We start from the raw sequence: 16253 nt of genomic DNA on the forward strand, positions 1-16253 counted from the left end.
CGTGCAATCATCCCTTCTTCTCTTCACACAAATAGGCATTTGGAATTCAAGAAGCAAGGTGTCAGAATTTGTTCAATTACCCCTCTATATTTTTTTTACATCTTTCTCCATTTATTCACTCAAGCATTAACAGAGAATAAAATGATCCGCACTCTGGAAAACTGGACTTAAGCAGTAGTTGGGACAACGGTTCAAAAATGGAAGAAAGGTAATAGACGATTACACAATCCAAGAGATTTTCAGGCAGAGGAATTGGTTATAGTAGCTCAAGGTGCAGAAAATAGAATCTACCTCCCACAGAGGATAGACTGTTATGTACTGGGTAGACCAAGGTATATCATATGATCTCTGCCAAACAGTAGCTCGACCCAGTCAGGACCTTCCATCTTCAGCATGTTCAAGTAGGCAAGCATGGTAATTGTGCACTCAGGTGTAAAGATAAGGCATGTGACTTTAGATGAATTACCACAAAAAGTTAAAAATCTCACAATTTCACATAAGAACAACAGGAATATGTGATCAGTTACCATTGTATCAGTTTTAGCAGGATTCCAAGTATATTTTAACTTCTTACTCTGTTTTGAACATTTTTTTAAAAGCGGGTCTAAATTCCCTGCATTTGATGAGCTCATGATCAGATTATCCTGGTACTGCTGTTATCTGAGTTATCATCTCAGCATTAATTAATTAATTAATTAATTAATTAATTAATTATTGCTCATATCATCTTTTTGAAGTATTTAGATTCACAATGGAGCCAGAAACATCATGAGTGAAGGTAACCAGACCCCTAAATACAAATATTGCAAGTTTTCACCTATATTTAGATTTTGGCTTTTAAGCTTTAGATACATATACACTTAAATATGAAAAACCACATAGGTTATGTAGCTATTACGGAATGATGGGAGGAGGGGATCTTTCAAGGAAAGGGAAAGATACCATTTACTTCTGTTGTAGAACATAGAGAAACTGAGCCTCTGCCCAACTAGAAGATCCAGCTCAACTGAATAATGTTCACAGTGCTTAAGGTTACTTTCTACATAACAGGAAAAGAAAAATAATCATCAGTATAACACAGATCCTTGTGTCATCTTTTTAGGATTTTGGTACTTTAAATATGTGTGTGTGTGTGTGTGTGTGTGTGTGTGTGTGTGTGTGTGTGTGTATTTAAAGCAGGAAAAGGAGACTCATTCAATGTGATAATATTGGGAAGATGGACCCCAAACCAGACATGCCTCCAAAGTTCCCAGCATAGGGTAAGTTTTAAATATAAGATGAGCTAGAATTCTAGCATCTAGAATGTGGGCTAGAATTCTAATTTTTACACTGGAAAAGCAAAATTAATGTTTTCCTTTTCAGAGCTGAAAACACATTCTGTTGTTTACTTTGACAAGATGAAGATTTATTTGAGTAAGAGTAAAGAATGTACTAGTGGAAAATGTGACTCATTTTATCCTTTATCAAACAGTTTCCATCATACCTTGTTTTCATTTAGAAAGTTTCTATATTTTCCTCTTAAAATATTATCTATTTTTGACATATGCTTATAAATAATTGTTTATAATGAAATAAAACATAAATAAATCAAAAGCTACAAACTTACTGAAACAGAATCAATGAAAGTAGACCAGACCACTGAGAAATGAGAATAAAAGAAAATTGGAATGTACCAGCCTGATTTTTCAAAGGCTGGGCACACTGACAACTGAACACATATTCTCGTGGGGGAGGGATTTTATACTTCTGTTTTGCTATATCTTTGTCAGGTTATATGAAAATTCTGTTTGCTCCTACAATAAGAGCCATTTCATAAACAAAACAAATCTTCTACTTAAATTTCAACCACATGTATAAGCTTGATGTTACCTTTTCATTTTGAAAAATTCACAACATACCATATAAAGTGAGTTTGCCATCTGAAACTGCAAGTTCCTTGTTCATTTGTACCACAAAAGACTCAGTCATTCTATTAATTTATAGTACTGACATGTACCTCTTGTATATACATATAGAAGAATAAAGAGAGAGTTGAAAATTCCTAACCCAATGGTTCTACTTCATTGGGCTATAATGTGCACATTTAGAGTTGTGTAGTGTTTTTTTATAATAAGTTAATTCTATGGAGATATCTATTAAAAACCCAAATTGATCATTTGAATGCAAACTCTCTAATAGAACTCCATTATGTTTTTTTTATATATACTAAATTAACATCATAGGCTTCTAATGGATGTTTTAATTAGGCATTTTTGTTATCAGCAATATTTGGTAAAATAAAATCTGTCACTGTGAAATATTCATTATGTTCAATTTCTGTCAGTCAATATTAAGTATTTTCTGAACCTTATTATTTAATAATGAAGCTAAAAGCTAAAAGAGAAGTGAAAAAAATCCCAAGACAAACCTCCTTCACGTGTTGCACAAAAATACAAGGCCATCAGCAATCCTTTATATTACGTAATTGTCAAGCAATCAGCTGCCTTTCGGTCATTTATATTCACAGACATAAGAAGGTTGTCTTAACGGTCCATAGGATAAAACATAAAATGCCTATCCTGAATGAAACGTAATTGTTTCACCCAGAAACTGAAGGCGAATATTTACGTGTGCACCTGTAGGAGTCCTAAGAGAGCAATACCCTCAGTGGGGGACAAGAGGAGCCAATCAGAGAAGAAGAGGAAGTGGAGCGACATGCTGAGACAGAAACTCCACACCAAGAGCAATTGCAACGTAAGCAGAGTAAGCAGCAAAGGCCAAGGTGGGGCCAGGCTGGGAAAGGAAGCTGGATGCTTACCAGTAATTTTCCCATTGGCTTCCAAGGGAGGCTGCCAGCTCACAATGACAGCGCGAGGCTTCCCCTCTCGAGTAATGACTGTCAAATCCTTGGGAGCAGAAGTCGGGGCTGTGAGATGAGACAGAGACAAGGTCTGGTCATTGGTTGTGGGAAGAAAGAAAAGACACCGATGGGCGTTTTGTCATGACACTAGGAATCAGGATCTATCACTAGGTCTATCGTGTTTATTTTGCCTTTTACAATTTATTACAAGTATTTGAAGGACAGAAGTGAAGGCATCGAATTGGTAGTTTACCATGGAAGTTCAGCGCCTTCCAAAGGTGTGAGTATAGACAGGAAATAGGGACCTGAAGAATGCAACTGGTGTTTTAAGTGAGCTCACACCCATGTCTGTATGTACGGAACTGTATGCTTAATGAACTGAAAACTGCATAGCTTCCATTAAGGAATCTATTACAACTGTAGGTTATAACTGAAAAAAAAAATGACCTACCAAATTCCATGAAAAAAAAAAGAGAGATGAAAACATACAAACAATAACCAGAACAAAACTCCATAAAAACCACGTCAGATCTTTCAGCTTAAAAAAACGAAGTAGGTATTTTCACAGTGAGAATGGATTTTGAGAAACAAAAGTAGGAAAGGGCAAATAATATATGAGAGCCTTTCATTAATCGGGCTTGAAATAAGATAGCAAAACATCCTGCCCTCTTCAGTTCGATTTCTTCTACACGTTGTGCAAAATAAAATGTAAATATATTCTAAAGATGGAACCAAATGTGCCCAGCCAATCCAACATCTCCCAGACCTCTGTCGGTCTGTTTATTACCCTTCTGAAGACAGTTTTTCTTCTAAGCAGCTAGCAATGTTCCAAGTCCATTATCTACAGTCTCTTTGTTATCATTAGTTTGACACAGGCAGATTTAGAGCTATCTTTTCTCTCTATCTATGTTCTGCTAGAACTTTCTTGTTTCCAAATAGGACTCCAGGGAATAAGATAAATAGAACTAGATCTCTATTTGAACCCATCTTCATTCTATTCTCCTTGGTACTTCCGAATGTCACATAGGGTAAGTCAGTACATTAGCTACACTCCACTTCCAGAATATCTTCCTATGTATTTGTAGATACGAACTAAATGAGAAAGACACAAATCATTCCTATCTGTCACATTTTTTCCCTCAAAGGCCACTGGGATTATAGTTAATCCAAAGTTAAGCTGATTTTGATATGTTGTCAATCACTTAATTTATTTAAGTTTCCAAAGAAAAAAAGGGGAAGACAGTGACCCAAAGGAGGAGAAAAAAGGAAGCTAAGAAAAAAGAAGAGGGATTGGATGAGATGGAGGAGAAGAAAGCATACGTCAGGGGGTATTGGACGAATAGCATAGATTCATAGCAAAATATCAAAGAGGTAATGACATCTTACAAAAGGATTATTTTCTCAAAGAATTCATTCAAGATATTTCATAGCCCATTAATATAAAGATTAGATACAGTCAGAAATCGATTTAGATATTATACAAATCATATAAGAGAAATTTTAAATTATGAGGATAATAAAGAGATCTTAACTTGTCAGAATAACCACTTTCTTACCTGTGTTAAAATTCAAATTGATATTTATTTAGAAAACTGACAAAGGGTAATGGTGAGGTTACTTCACCAGTCAGCTCTGGTGTTTAAAAAAGGTTAAAAAAATTCTGCATTTTTTTTTGCTATAATAAATACATAGTAATGTTCTGAGAAGTTGGTTACTCAAAACACTCAGCTAATTTATCTGTTTCAGGTATGTGTGGGTTTATTTTGTTGTTCTTAAGCTGTGTGAATAATGAATAGAAATTTTGGTATTGCACTTGTTGGCTCACATTTAATATTTCCCTATGAGCTGCAAATGTCCCCCCAATATCTGGGGAAGAAGTGGGCTTAATGACTCCTATAATCAGCACTAGTACCAAATGATTGCCCCCAGGCTGTGACTAGGTATTTCTTCTTTTGGGAAACTTCTCCTTATTTTTCCAGAGGGAATTTATAGTTTGGGCTGTTTCCTATCATTTTAATATGTCCCAAATCTGGTGACCATATTTTTTATGTTACTTCATGGTTCTCAGTCTTGTTTTCTTTTTCTTTTTTAATGATTGTTATTCTCTCTAAAATAGAGACTATCCTTTTCATCTTTTATGCCTACTACCTATCACAGTGTCTAGAAGTTACAAAAGAACCCAGTATGTCCACTGAGCAATACCCTACCATATCCGTGGCTCTCAAACACTGCCCCTGCCAGATTACAATTTTTTTTTTCATTAAGTGTATAAACAGAGGGAAACCTTTTAGACTTAGAAGATTACAGACATGGAAATTACATTAAGCTTTTGTTATTTGGATACCCAATATTATTTTGCACATCTTCCTTTCAGATAAACATATGGAATTTTCTTTTGGAGGAAAAGACTGTCTCTGGGCCATACAAGCTTCATGGCTACATATTAATTGATAGAAACAAGGAAGACAAGCAGGCTCAAAACACAAGGGTGATAGCACTTTGTGGGCAGCTATAGTTTCATAGAGCTGTGACTGGCTCCTTCCCGGCACCATTCCTGTTATTTGTATTTTAATTAAGGTAACCAGAATAAAATAAAAGATTGTCCATCTGCACAGAACGAACTGTTTTAATTTAAAATTTTGCCAACCACCATTGCTTAGGTTTACTATGAACCACCTCAGCTTATAGCAACAAAGCCATGGAGTCTATATCTTATTTCAGAATTAAAGCAAATCCTCAAGTTATTTCATCCACCTCATTTCTTCCTCATAGTTACAGAATCTACAGACACTTGTGAATTGCTTCTTACTTCTCATCATCACCCAGGGATCTCATCCACATGCTATTTACACCTCTGTGCAGATCATTATCTGATTTGACAATCACTCTTTCTGCTAACCACAGGTCTCAAACTTATTATCTTTTTGTCTACATTGAGACTTTCCATTGGTGTCTCTATAAGGGGAGGTAGTTGATGAGAAATCTGTAGGATGCATTTTGCAAGTCAGATGCTGGTGTGCATTTTATGTTTATAAATGAAAAAATGGATGAATTTCCTTGCTTTAAGGTGAAATTTACTATTCTTTCAGTCAAATCATATCATTTTTGCTTTTTTGATTTTTTTTATTTTGCTAGTTTATGTTTGATTCTATTCCTGTCCTTTGGTGTTAAAAAGAAAAAGAGGTGTATTTTTTGGTCCTCATAGTATATAATTCACTTGGATTATCCTAATATTCCTTATAAACTGTAGATATTGGCATCCAAGTCAGAATTAATAGAGTGAAGCTTAATAATGTGTAATCAGTAAGCTAAAAGAAAGGATGTTAAAATGAGGCTATCTAGAAAGATTTTTCCAGACAGCAGTATCTACAAAATGTAGAGCTCTAAAAATTAAGGCAATAATCATGAATTAAAGTTGCAATATCAAGGGACAAATTCCAGTGAAAAAACAAATTTTGCTCACTTGAGGAGAGCTTTATTGGCATAACTAATTAAATTTTGAAAATGTCTAGTGTAGTTCACACCAAAATATAAATGTGAAACCAATAAAAATAGATACTATTAGGGCTGCAGAGGTGACTACGTGGCTAGGAGTGTACATGGTACTCTTGCAGAAGAATGGGTTTGTTTCTTGTACCAAGGTCATATAGCTTCAGGAGGTCTGACACACTCTTCTGGCCATTGTTGGCACCTGCACTCATGTGCACATACCCAAACACAGACACACAACATAAAAATAACAAAAAGCAAAATAAAATATGTTTTAAAAGACATTCTTTAGAAGTTGGGCTTTGGTAAACCATAATGCCAAATGTGGAAATGTTTTAAACTATGGATTTCTAATCCCTAGAAAATTTGACTTCTGAATTTTACATTGACTTGCATTGATCTAGATCCAAGCTCTTTCAAAGTGCATGAAGGTTTTCCATTATGTGACCCTATTTCCAATATGACCAGGACCACCTGGAAACATTTCCTATTCCAGCTGTCTTTGTTACAATAAATATCCAGGAAGCCAAATTTGTAATTTTTAAGTTTTGCCTCAAAATTTCCAATATCTATTAGAAGTGTTATTCAAATCCACCCTTATATAAGATAGAGTTCAGTAACTAGATTCCTGTCGTTTATTTAAACTCATTAAAGAGTATTCATATTCAGGTCCTGTGAGTTAATGTTCTAAATAACTCATTCTAAAAAAATCAGTGATTAAAAGTACAACCAGATTGGGTAATCTATTGGTTATCCCTTGTTCTTGTCTATGGGAATGGAATGATACTAGCTATAGAAATGCTATGAACTGTACAGGATATATTATTTCATGCAAGACAAGGTATAATTTTGAACCCATTCTAATTCTGCCTCAATTTCCACAGAATTTGTGAACACGGCTACCTAGGCCAAGCATCAGCCTTTAAAGCCAGCGTCTCTTCACATACCAGCTTCGTAGGTGGTGGCATGGGCCGTCATGCTCCACGTGCTTGATCTTCTGTTCTTTGTCACCATGACTGAGAACTCATACATTGTGTTGGGCTTGAGGCCTGTCGCTGTGTAGCTGAGAGATGCTGTGTCTTCTGACTATACAAACCAGAAACAAGCAAAGAAATATAAAGAATGAACTGTCAATTCAGTAAATCAAGACACGTAAAACAACTATCAAATAAGTCAGCCAAAAGTAGACTCAGTTCAAAATAGCAGAAGAGCTACATCTACTTCTGTGCCAGCCAGCATACAGTGGCTGGTCATGCATTTGAGACTTACTGATAAAAATCATGCAGTGCTTTGTTCAAAAGGGAAGCCAACTGGATAAGTCCCCTGAGCCTGCCCATAAGCACAGGCAGAGGACAAATTCTTTTCTCAACTCTATTTCAAGATACTTTCTAGTCAGACCTGAATTAAATTCATATCTTTTTCATTGAAATACGTTTTTTTGGGGGGGTTAATATATATTTTCTGTTGATCATCATCATTTCCCACTGCAAATAATTCAATTAATAGCATTATAATGATTATGATGTTTAAAAATTAAGACCTAGTTTCAAAGTTTGAGTGCTTCCAAATATCTACTGATCAAGCAGAGCAAGAGTGTGTCTACGTCATATGGTGCTCTCCTTTTATGGATGCTTCACATATATAGAAACATGTACAGAAAGAACGGCAATTGATCAGAAAAGGAGCCACAAACTGGATAAATATTAAAGAATGAATTTGCACTGTGGAATGTTGTATTTGGCTTTTGAGTCCATTTGTTGCCTTATAAGTGAGTTTAATAATTTTCATAAAAAATAAATAAGTTGTGTCTTTCTCGCTTGCTCAATGAGTAAAAATTATAATAAAGAAAAAGCATGCTAGTCTCACAGGTAAAGCCTATTTTCCCCATGACCTGGCTCATTTTAAACTATGTAAATCTCTTAGAAACATCAACTTGTACATGGCACTTATGCCTTTGTCTTTTCCCAAACTAAATACTTCCTATTGCTTCTATATTTGAATATATATTGAGTATTTACACCTGGAAAAAAATCAAAGCCTTTTCCCATTGGTTGATAATATAGATATCTCCTTCTTACTATTGTAGTATGGCAAAAAATTATTAAATTGTACATCTGTCACAGGTTAGGCCATAGTTATGAAAATTCTACATATTTTTAATAACAAATAAAAATTAAAATAAACTAATAACATTTTGATGGTGTACCCATCCATCCTATTAAGTTGAAGATCTCAGAAACATTTATTAGAATACTTTCTCTAGGTACACATAGAAAGCTATTGCTATAATTAATTGTTAAATCTAAAAATACTTTGGAAAATCATATCCAGTTGCATTTGTGTACAGGATAGCTGGGTAATAACTCTCTGAGGTCCCATCCTCTTTTTTGTAAGTTTCAGCTAATATGACAGACTTTATATCATCATTTATTGCGTGAAATATGTGAAGTAAAACAGTACCTGGCCCAGAGCAAGTGTTAATAAATGCTATCTATAATACATTATACATTATTTCATGTCATTTTTCATTACATTAGCTATATTAAATTCCATATTGAGTTCTATCATGATGAAAGAGACTGAGTCTTGCATAACTGCCGTATTCTATTATATTCACAACACATCTGCTAAGCACTAGGCTACTGCCAGGAATTATATTTTGAGCGGAAACTCATGTAAAACAGTATGTGATTAAACAATTGTAGAAAAAATTAAACAAAGTTCATACTTTTTATAAGAAAATCAATATAAGGTTTTGAACAATCCAAATATTATTTTCAGAATTATTGTCCAATTTGAGAAAAATGATACTCAGTGAGAGGACAAAATATAGTAAAAGAAGCTCTTGAATCCATATTATGTGACTCCAAAAGTTCTGTATGTCCTATAAAGAATATGTCTTGCTTATCTTATACAACTATTATGGAACAAAAGATTGAGTTTAGATATGAACATTATTTTAAAAGCATAAATTACAAACCAAGTCATCTATTACTAATAACTTTAAAATTTATGATACATCAGAGAAGGCCCAGTTAAAATATTTTGCTTAGTACTCATATTCTTTGTGAGTCTGAATAATTCCATCTCTTCTCTACTAATAATTTAACTGAAATTATTTGCCTCAAGATATCTTGGATCTTGTCACTCAAATGATGCTGAAGAACATAATGAAAAAATTTTAAAAATATTATTTCACATTCTGGCATAGTCCCCATAGTCATGCTGCAAAATGAATATATCTACAAAGTAGAGTAATTATGAACATAACAATTTTAAAGTGGGAAACAAAGTCCTTTCTGAAAGTAAACTCAAAACTGACCGATCTATATGTAGATACTTTTTAATACTCTCATGTATTCTCTTTGCTTTCTTTCCAGATAATGTTGTCTGTATTTATGGTTCTACTGGGTCTGAAATTTAATGCTGTAAGGAGATAGATAAGGTACTTATATCTTTTATCAATGATATTGTCTGGACTGCCTTAGAAGTTTTCCCCTAATACCTGGTCTATGAGGGCAGCAATATCAAACAAAACTGTGGGGCTTTTAAAATTATGTTTTTTATTATTTCAACTAAAAATTGACTATCATAAACCACAAAATTCTGACCACTTAAAAGATGTAAGATACTAAAGCAATTCTAGCATGACTACACATAGACAGAGGCAGAGTAATGAAACCAGTGTGATTTTGCTCTATCTTCAGCTTTGGGGCCAGAAAAATCCCCAGACAGGTGCATCTCCCAAACCTCCATTGTCTTGAGGCCAGATTAAGGAATACAGTAGTTCAGTGAGAGAAAGGGAGCTAAATTCTTTTTAATGGTTATTTCTGGAGAGTGGCAAGAACAGTGATAAAAAGTGAGTATGAGGAAACCAAAGAGCTAGGGTTAACCTATTGGATCCCTTAGTTTATATTCTTCTTCATCTTATTTTACAGAAGGCCTCATACTGTAGCCCAGACTTGCCTCAAATTCTTGCTGATCCTCCTGCTTTGGTCCCTGAGTGCTGAGATTATTTTGTTAAACTTTCTTCTTCATTTCCTGTTATCATATAAACTATTAACTTTCAGCTTTGTTACCTTACATAAACCATTTATGGATTTTTTTCCCAAGTACACATCTATTAAGATGGATGCATAAAGCATTCCAAGTTATATAATTTAAGTAAGCAGAATAAAAACTTTATTTAGAACAAATGATCTAGAACTGTTACATACAGAATAGGTGCTTGCTGATCTTTCTAATGTGTTGAAACTGTGTACCACTTAAACATGTCAATGTGGTCTTGTGTTTAGAAGGCAATGTGCCTTTCTTTGTTAATAACTGTTAGAATTGCTGAGTTTGTTCAGGAGAGATGAAAAAGCAAAATCACAGTCTCTTATATTCACTAAGGATCTCTGGGACAAGTATGAAATGATTTGGAAAGTGGTAAATGAACAGGAGGCGGATATAACTCTGGTTAATTTAAGGGATTTTCAAAGCTAAATAAGGAAATCAATGTTAATGGCTTATAATACATTCCTAGGATGTTATAAATTATCTTTACATCATTTATTCCCTGTTATATTCTAAGTGGGTGTGTGGTATTAATCAATGGTAATCTAGATTCTAAATAAAAAGAATCATATCATAATCTATTCAGGCGATTTTCTTGGAGCCCTGTTATTTCCAATGGGAAATGGCTTTCCTCTTCACAGAAGCAAATGTCTGGTGCAAAAAGCATCTGGTGGGACTGAAACATAATTTTGCAGCTCTTGATATTTTCTTACCTTGCCTTTTGTTGATTTCTAAAGGCATAATTTTTCTTAACTAATTTTAGATATCCCATTATTAAAATGCCTTGTTTTAGTATGTGAAAGTCACTGTAGAAAAGTAGTTTGTGACAGGCCAGGAAACATTGAAAACAACACATCAAACATATGAAAGATAATCTTAAATTTCATGCAATCAGTTTGACTTTCACCTTGTACTTGGCACTGGTAGAAAAGCTGGTCCTCCACCGGACAGTGTAAAGTCGCACATCAGATGTTTTTTGGTTCTTCGGGACAGAGTTGTCTGCCCAGCTGACCCTCACAGCCTCATGGGTAAGAGCCACAGCCTGTACACCTACTGGTGGGAGCATGGGGGTGGAGACATCTGGGCCCGAGGTGGGGAAATCATCAAGCAAAGGATAATAATCAACTGGGTCAGTGGGATCTGGGTTAAAAACCCACCAAATGAAACAAACAAATAAATGTGCAAACAAAGAGTTAAAATAAATACCAGTGATAACACATCACAATGAGTTAAATGCATGGTAATAACGATGAAAGGGAACATGAGAAGAACAGAAAAAAATGCAATTAATTAAATCATAAAATATAATAAGAACAGTATTGCTATGTTAAAAATAACAGTTTTTTTTATATTTATTTCTAAGTAGATTATATTTCTTAAAATCCCATCTTGTTTGAATGTTGCACATTATTTCTTACAAGGTTTTGTATACTAATTTATCAGATTCATGATTTATCAATGATTTGAAATAACAATAAAAATATTTCTGGTTATTTTTTTTCTGAAATGGAAAGAAATCCTATTGGATACCTTAATTTTCTTATCTCTGACTTTATTTGTGCTCCTTTTACTATTGTCTAGATTATATCTCTACAAATGCTGTTCAGTCAACACACAGAATACAATGAAAGAACCTTGATATACATTGGTTTTTCTATCAATGCATAAAACCAGAGCAAACAGATATGCATGGTCACAAGGGTCAATAGACTTCTGATGCACTAGAATTTGGTGTGAGATAACAACTAGTAAGCAGGTTTTCTGAGATTGTAGTATTAAACTGAAAGTGCTCGTCTTTCTGTGTTCACACGCACAGGTTGGTTCCATTTTCAGTCCAGTCAGGCATTCCTATATTACATTCCTGATTCTAAAACTGCAAGTTCAGTGGAAAGAATGTGCATCAATGGATAGGAAGACAAATTAACAACCTTCAGAGTGATGAGATTTCCACTAAGATATGCACGTGCTTTGATCAATAACACGATTGGATCTGAAGAGTGATGTGTGATTTTACAAAATTCTTCAAAACCCTTTTACTTACATTATGCTGGGATGACCACAATCTCAGAAGCTTACTTTGTGGCAATAATAATCACTCCATTTTGAGACATTCAAATTTATAGATAAAAGGTTTAAAAACTGACCTTTATATGACACAGTAAAGAATCTCACTAACAAAAAATTTGAAGCTGACAGTACAACTCTAAGACTGGACATTTGATGTCATTTAAGGGAATGAGATCAGATAAAATGTAGAGGAGTGTCAGCAGCAGCTTATCCAGTTTATTTTTTTTAATAACCAGGTTCAAAGCTGAGTGGTTGTTGGCTGTTCTGTCGATGACTGCCTCTTTTCCTTGAATTTCAAATTCTCATCCTCTATTCATCACTGTGCTTTCCAATGAATTATTTAGCATGTTACTGGTCTGTGGTTTTGGAGAAAATATTTTAAAAACTGAAGACAGAAACAGAACAAAAGGAGAGGAGAGAGAGAGAGAGACAGACAGATGGAGAGAGAAGACAGAGAAAGAGAGAGAGAGAGAGAGAGAGAGAGAGAGAGAGAGAGAGAGAGAGAGAGAGAGAGAGAGAGAGAGAGATCTGGGATTAAAATTTAATGACAGAACCCAGGCTTTCTGTATTTCTTCTGATGTCTCTGTTTATTAAGGGCTCCTTTAAAGCCAAATGAATCCTTGCCATGATGAGGAGAGAGCAGAGGATGCTGCCGCCTCGACAAGGATTGCAATCCTAGAGCATGTTTGTTTAACAAGAGAAGATGTTTTTGCCTAACTCAAGCAAGTACTGCCTGTCACATTTCTATTCTTGCCTGACTTTGAGAGAAGAATTTTATGCATAGAGGAAGAGTATTCCAATGTATGAACTACTTTTGACTTATCCACGTCATGGGTTACCACCTATATTACTACTTTGTTTCATTTAGTTCATATAAACAGTTTCTCTCACATGCATCATTTATAATGATTTTAAGTCAAGTGATCCTGTATTAGGAAATGATAATAGTCAATCCTACTAGTTATGATTTTAGAAAATAAAGTTGTTCATAGCTATTATTTATTTATCATTATTTATTTATCATTACAGAATGATCCTACTGTATTTGAAGCAATAGTTGTGATCATATCTGTTGTGATTTATCTATGGACCTAATGCAATCCAGAAAATTCTGTCAATGGCCAAATTTTATTTCCTATCGTAGTGAATAAAATTTTTTATCATTATCCATGATAATCCCTCTAGAATTTTGTTGCATAATATAATAACAATATGTTCTATGGCTTTTTATCAATTTAAACTACATAAATATTTAAACATTTATTCATTTTTATGGCAGCCAATATCAATCATTCAGTGGCCCTAAGAGCTCAATGCCCACTATAAGGGACAGAGCAGAGATACTAAATTTCCAGCAGAGCAGAGCATTCTAGGAGGCAGCGAGCAATAATGTGAAAACATGCTACACATATTGCAAGTGTTCTTTTATTCTCTAATCAGGAATTTCTTGAGTAATTGGGTGTAAGCATCCTTTTGCTATTACACAGTTCTTCTTCAATATTTTTTACTTTGTGAGGATGCCTTATATGCTCTTGAATTTCAGAGGTACATGAAGATTTGCATGTTTATGTGAGCATTTATGTATTATATATAATATGCATATATTACATACATGTAATTTTACTGAAGAAGAAACCGTTCCTAACATAGCTTGGAAATCTCAATTTTTAGTCATTACACTCATTTAAAATTAGGTTTAAAATTAATAGCTTTCAACTGGATTATACTTCACTTAAACCTTACTAAAATGGTTGAGAGAATAAATAAATTCAAAGAATGTACTTCATTAACTCCTGATTATTCTTTGCCCTTTTCCTTCTCCTGATGGAAAACAACTTGTTCTTACAACAATAAGAGATAAAGAGCTTGAAGGCAGGAGAGAGAATTTTCTCATGTGGGGCTAAGCTGGAAGTTTCGGTAGCTGGAACCAATATTCCCAGTCTGAGAAAAGACTCCAGAACTCACCAAAGGCTACCAGCACATGCATTTAGGATGCTCCAGGGCTTGATGGTTATGTTAGCCTGATGCTTTCATTGCCTTAGATATATTTTGTGTTTACTTTTTGCTGGTTTTTTTCCAAGACTTCTCATGGGAATATTTTGCAACAACTCAAAGACAGAGAATGTTTTTTTACATGACAATATGACACATTTATTGATAGGAGATTCTCTCAGAGCCTTAGCCTTTGATTCCATTTATTTGCCCTTTGTTCTCCATGTTGTGTGAAAGCATAAAAATAATTCTACTTCCAGGAAAATGCATATTCTTTATTGTGAAAAGGCTGCTTCACACATTCCTTTGCAGCCCAATCCTGGCTTTTCTTTCAATAAGAAATTTCGTGACACAATTTCCCACTTTAGGATCACTTCATTTCTCAGATCCATTAGAATCAGAGCTATAACATGAAAATAAAACCCGTGTTATGGATCACTGGTGTTTGAGAAAACACCACGGCAATGCCATATGCTAGGAATTAAAAATTGACAGCAAATGCTACGGGGAAAGTCATGAATACCACAGACACTTCCTTCTGCACATTCTCCCTTCAGTTTTTCTGAACTCTGCCCTTTCACTACACTTACGTTCTTCTGGAAAACTATCTTTCATGCTTATACCCAGTAGTCTCTCCATGAAATTTAATTTTTGTATTAATAAGAGAAAAGCTTTGATAGACTGGCTTTGATGGAATTTTGTGTCACTTGATCATAGCTCAGTATGGGCTAGACAATGAGAAACTGCTTAGTTTCTTTATCAGGTACAGGAAGGAGATGACATACATAAGGCCAACCAAGGGAATCCCAGGTTTACCCTGCTATTTCCCAGGGAGCCTCACTTTTAGGACCATCGGAGAGAAAGAGAGAGTAAAAAATTCCAAATGCTCACCTATTATTCTGTATCTTAGTTTCACTTCTAGAACTCAATGCACATCGTTTTCCTAACTATGAAGGTGATACTTTTGTTAGCAAACAGTTTCCATGGTGATGCTTACTCTCTTTACGTATTCACAAACACCTTTGGTGGCATAACAAAAGATATTGTCTCAAATGAAAGCTAACAATTTTGTTTTTGTTTTGTTTGTTTGTCTTTGTATTGGGGGGGTAGGGGGAGGATGTCAGACTTTGGAAACAATAGTCAACATTCAATGATTCTGAAATAACCATTTTTTCAGAGAATCTGAATAACAGTAAGTGATAACATCTTTGGAAACTATCTAAAACACAAACCATTCTCAGCATAGTGAATGGCAACTGTGGGCTTGAAAAACAAACTATATAAACTTCATGTATTATTAAACATCTAGGTAGTACTAACATTTATTCTTCAGCCAGTGATGCGTCCTCATCTGGAATTCATACTCTAGTAATTTTTCTCTCTGATGCTTGGTATTAAGTCTGAAGCTTGCCCTCTTGAGGCCTGTATTCTAATTAAAGTGAATATTTATGGACAATCAAATGAAGTTGGAAGGATGTAGTTTTCTGGGGATATAGGAGATAGGCACAAAGTATTAATTGAAGACATATAACTTTTTTTATGTCCATGTTTTAGACACATTGGTGGGAGCAATATTGTTAGGAACAAGATGGACATGTGATTTTTCTGGGTAATCACATACTCTGATTTTGAATAAGCACAGTATTATTAACGAAACAGCCTTCATCAGTGACTTTTGGTCTTGCTTGCTGTTTTCCATTCTTGAGACAATGAGCCTTGGAATCAACCAGTCCCTTTTGTGTTTACTGCCAGATGACCTATACCCCAGTTTAGGCTTCATCTTTGTGACTTGGACTAATCGAATCAACCT

General features: G+C 34.6%; 1 protein-coding gene across 2 annotated transcripts in view; it reads right to left on the reverse strand.

Moving 5' to 3' along the window:
- The window catches only part of Dcc (DCC netrin 1 receptor), a 1155384-nt gene that overhangs the window by 116179 nt on the left and 1022952 nt on the right, over positions 1 to 16253 (reverse strand). For both annotated transcript variants that reach the window (XM_016001609.3, XM_016001571.3), the window contains exons 17-19: positions 11292 to 11524; positions 7276 to 7414; positions 2798 to 2905 (exon numbers count right to left, since the gene is read on the reverse strand). In XM_016001609.3, coding sequence (XP_015857095.1) covers positions 2798 to 2905; positions 7276 to 7414; positions 11292 to 11524 — 480 coding nt within the window. The remainder of the gene's footprint in view (positions 1 to 2797; positions 2906 to 7275; positions 7415 to 11291; positions 11525 to 16253) is intronic.

Source organism: Peromyscus maniculatus, chromosome 19 (assembly GCF_049852395.1).
Source record: "Peromyscus maniculatus bairdii isolate BWxNUB_F1_BW_parent chromosome 19, HU_Pman_BW_mat_3.1, whole genome shotgun sequence".
NCBI classification, from domain to species: Eukaryota; Metazoa; Chordata; class Mammalia; order Rodentia; family Cricetidae; genus Peromyscus; species Peromyscus maniculatus.